The sequence below is a fragment of the Solanum tuberosum genome, unplaced genomic scaffold (assembly GCF_000226075.1).
Source record: "Solanum tuberosum cultivar DM 1-3 516 R44 unplaced genomic scaffold, SolTub_3.0 scf00331, whole genome shotgun sequence".
NCBI lineage: Eukaryota > Viridiplantae > Streptophyta > Magnoliopsida > Solanales > Solanaceae > Solanum > Solanum tuberosum.
Genome location: NW_006239253.1, coordinates 646,428 through 650,611, shown reverse-complemented (window position 1 = coordinate 650,611; position 4,184 = coordinate 646,428). Strand labels below are relative to the sequence as shown.

General features: G+C 34.5%; 1 protein-coding gene across 2 annotated transcripts; it reads right to left on the bottom strand.

The window, feature by feature from the left end:
* PPA1 (soluble inorganic pyrophosphatase-like) lies at positions 1–3,658 on the bottom strand. 2 transcript variants are annotated; one of them, XM_006360665.2, is made up of 9 exons: positions 3,577–3,658; positions 2,454–2,594; positions 2,327–2,355; positions 1,217–1,282; positions 914–1,021; positions 736–801; positions 535–655; positions 358–439; positions 1–262 (listed from the first exon to the last, which is right to left on the bottom strand). In XM_006360665.2, exons 2-9 carry the CDS (start codon positions 2,572–2,574, stop codon positions 220–222), a joined length of 636 nt encoding a protein of 211 aa, XP_006360727.1. In that variant the 5' UTR covers positions 2,575–2,594; positions 3,577–3,658; the 3' UTR covers positions 1–219.
* Positions 3,659–4,184: the final 526 nt, after the last annotated feature.

Genomic DNA, 4,184 nt, shown 5'->3' with positions numbered 1-4,184 from the left:
AGCAATAGTGAATGTCAACATAATTAAAACAGTACAAATTTAGAGCAGTAAGGGATAAACCCTTGCTAAGTCATAACATCATACAACACAAAAATTCAACAAAGAGAAAATAACAGTACAAAAAAAACAATATGATGGCAAATCATTAAGATAACTTGTGACAGTCTTCATTTCCCATTGTACCTATAGATATTCTGTTTATATGTGTCCCATTGTACCTTACTTCCTCAAGCTGTGTAATATGTATTCAGCATAGAGATCCCTGCAGAAACGTAACGACCATGCAACGGATAAGTTACTATTATAATACATGAGAATGTGTATGGACAATAAGAAGAATCAAGAGTTATATCATACATGGAGTACTGAATGGCATTGACAGCAGAACTTGGAGGCAGGAAATCGTCAACAGCAACGTCTTTGTTTTCATTCTTCTTGTCTGAAGACGAGTTAAGAAATTCCTCATATGAAACTTCCTATAGATTCATTATCTAAGGGAGTTGTTATAATTAATAGATAAATTTAGGAGGATACAGTCTTCAAAAAAGCGGCGAATTTCAGCCAGGCGGTGAGGGGGGAGCTGCTTTATATCAGTGTAGTGGCGATATTCTGGATCATCAGCACACACTGCTATGATCTTGTCATCTTTCTCTCCCTGAATTGACGAAGAAAAACGTTGTCGTTGAAAGTAACGTTTACAAAGAGGAAGTTATTGTTTGGGATAAAAATAGGAACCTGATCAATCATAGGCATCAGACCTATCGCCCTAGCTCGAAGGAAACAACCTGGAAGGACAGGTTCCTGTTGAAAAAGTTAAAAGCCGATTACTGTTACAATCAGTCCTATTTGGAATAGTCACTAATGCAAATAGAACAATCGCAGTTTCGCCTGTCTTATACATTCATTTACCTACCTGCATGAGGACTAATACATCCATTGGGTCATTATCTTCACAGAGTGTTCGGGGAATGAAGCCATAGTTTTGAGGGTAAACCACTGAAGAGTATAGGATGCGATCAACCTGCTCATACATGGAAAAGGCGTAAACTGAAGGGTGATTCGCAATGCTGCTATAAAAATAAAAATAAAAACTATTCGACCAAAGCCAAGGTTAGTAAGTAATAGTACCCTCACTCTAAGATTAAGCATAGAGCGAAATACTCATCTCCTCGGAGCATCACTTAAAATTACCTTAATTTAGATCATTGTATCATACCTTAATAAGACCGGTTTTCTTGTCCAGCTCATATTTGACTTTGCTTCCTTTTGAAATCTCAATGACCTGCATGGACGCATTGTGGCGATCACAATAACACCAACTTAGTGTTTCCACACAAACAGATAATATAGTAATAAACCCTTTCTCATTTTTGTAGATCTATTTACATGAATGACTTAATGGTCCCAATAAATCAAAATCCCCCACAATCAAGATAAATGAAGAAAAGGACTAAAGAAGCTCTCAACTGTCATTTATCCGGGTGGCAAAGATATGGAAACATATATGCACCTTATGTGTAGGAGATGGTAGGATAATTGCATATAATGATCTTTTAGTTCTTTATAGTTTTTCCTCTAATACCAATAGCATGTCACGTTGGAACGGTAATAGCTAGTGTCTCAACTATAGAAGACTATTTATTTATTGTGAAAATTTTCAAGATTGGCTCTCCTGATTTGAGATATGGAAAAGATGACTTTAATAAGTAATAACTGAAGAAGCAGATCAATTGATCATCTGGCTAGTGCTTTTTCGGTAGGCTCTTGCTACAGTGAGTTAAACAAGGTGCTGGACAATACTCTCAACTTGCCTTTAGAAGATTATATGGATGAAAACAGTATGTTAGACTTCATCAATTCACTACAGGAATCGACTTCAGTATAGATTATAGTGCCCCTCTTTTGTTATTGCGCAAGGGATTTTCTGACTTCTACCTACAGAGCACTTATTTTCGTGCTTTGCTGTTTATTCCAATAATGTACTTAGTTACCATTTCAAAAAAAATTAAGTAGGAGTTTGGAACATTTAATGATATATCAGAGGTACACATATATCAAGCTGAATTGGAAGGAAAATTGCACTAATTCCAGTTTTCTTCTTCTATATTGATAGTGTTCGCATTATGCATAGATGATATTCGTGCTTTCACCATGTTATCAAATGAGTGATACCAAAATTTCCAGTTAAAAAACCAGATATAGAAAATTACACTATGCAAGTCACAGTTCTAGTTAATTTCCCAACTTAAAAGAAGAATCAAAGTGCCCAGGCTGGGGGTTCCAATTAACTGCATATTAGTTGAACCTAAGGACTTAGTATACTTACAACATTGAAAACACTTGGAGCTTCAGGTCCTACAAAATAAAAGAAGCAAACCAGAAATGATCAGATTCAACTGCTGCGAAATTTGTGTTTTTCAGAATGATGAAAAAATGTAGTGCCAGCCAGATACCTATCTCGAGGTCGTGCCAAGGATGAGCAGCAACAGACCTCCTGGATATAGATGATAGGATCCTCTCATTCAAACGAGGGGCACGTCTTTGTGGAGACAGATCATCGTTTTCATTGCTCATTTTTACAATTTCTGGTAAACCTGAAAGAAAGTAAATGGACAACAGATCATTAGGTTCATTTCATTGAAAATGTAGTAGGAAACAGTAAGTTAACATAGGCCGGATCTAGAGTAAGGTGGGTTCAAATGAACCCTTAACTTATAGTTGGAACTTCGTATGCATATGTAACTATAACAAGATCATACTCATTCAGAACCCACTCACTTTAGATTCTAAATTTTCCACAGTATATCAGATGCATTGTTGTGTGGTTCAGATATAATGTGAAGTCGAATGTATATTCTATTCGAAAAGTACATTGATCTTAGGCGAAATAGTAATATCAAGCGCTACTATCTCAATAACAAATCCCCAAAATATAAGATCGAAGAAGTAAATGAACTATGTGTGATTAAGTTTCCATATTGCAAAGCAGTTGAAACTAGAAAGTTCTTATTAGCTGCACCATGCTTTTTTACCCGTGTAGAAAAAATTGGGAATTAGGGGAAAACATTTTCTCATGTTCGATTGGTCAAAAAAATTTTAAAAAACAATTCCACAACTGACATCCCACACTAATTGTGTCGTCCCCACCTCCCATAGGCCCCCAAATCTCCATCTCCACCACCTCGTAAACATTTCAACATTTTCCTTCTTACTGAACACACCGTAGATCAAAACAAATTTTCCAGAACCAGAGCAAGTAAGAAAAGGAAAAAGAAGAACTGTGCATAGATGATCAACCAAAACTGGAATAATCGAAGTGAAATCTATGACGATTTAACAGAGAAATCACTGGAATCTGCAGGTTAGCCAGCTATTAGACTATAGTATTACAAATCAGATCACCAGGTGGATTAACCAATTGACTCCATTAATCTTAGCTCAAACTATACCACATTTAATTTTTTAAAAAAACAAAAAAAAACGTATACAGACTGATAATCATGATCTTCTAACTAAATCGAAGCATAAATTAATTTGCGAGAATCAATATTTTCAACCAAATGGAGCTGAGCGTACCTTGGATTGAACGAAAGAAGACCAGAGAGAGAAAAATAGTGAATGAAAAGTTTAGAAAGAGAGCATGTATATATATATATATATATATAGGTAAAGTAGGAATAGAGAGGTGGTGGTAGAAAACTAGTTGATGTCCGATTATTTTTCCTTGAACCTTTCAACATTTCATTCAATGCCCTCTTTTTTCCCACTATCTCTCCGTTGATTTGGTCTGTGTGAGTACATTGACAAAAAAAAAAAAAAAATTAAAATTTCTTATTATCACATTGAAATTAGATTAATTTAAATTCACATCAAATATGATCTATTCGGAGATAATGCTTTCTATCAAAAAAAAATTGTATTTTCAAGTTGATTAATGAAAGGAAAAACTAGAGTAGAATTCCTTAGTTTTGATTTGAGGTTTCTTAGTTTGAGTGAGTAGTAATTGTGTTTGATAAAGTTATTTATGAAAAATTTCAATTAGTATTAGACAAGTAGTTTATGTTTGGTCATTCAACTATCAAATTACGAACAAGAGATATATTTATGTATACTTATAATATATTATGTATGTCCTTAATTACTTGTCCATTTTTGAATTTGCACACCTATTAAGAAAATAATGA

Bases quoted from the DNA above. Each gene is read 5' to 3' on its own strand.
- PPA1 (XM_006360665.2), bottom strand. From the start codon at position 2,574: ATGAGCAATGAAAACGATGATCTGTCTCCACAAAGACGTGCCCCTCGT. The intron at 2,356-2,453 runs GTATCTGGCTGG...TTTATTTTGTAG, and splicing joins TTGGCACGACCTCGAGATAG to GACCTGAAGCTCCAAGTGTT. The intron at 656-735 runs GTTCCTATTTTT...TCGTCAATTCAG, and splicing joins TGATGCCTATGATTGATCAG to GGAGAGAAAGATGACAAGAT.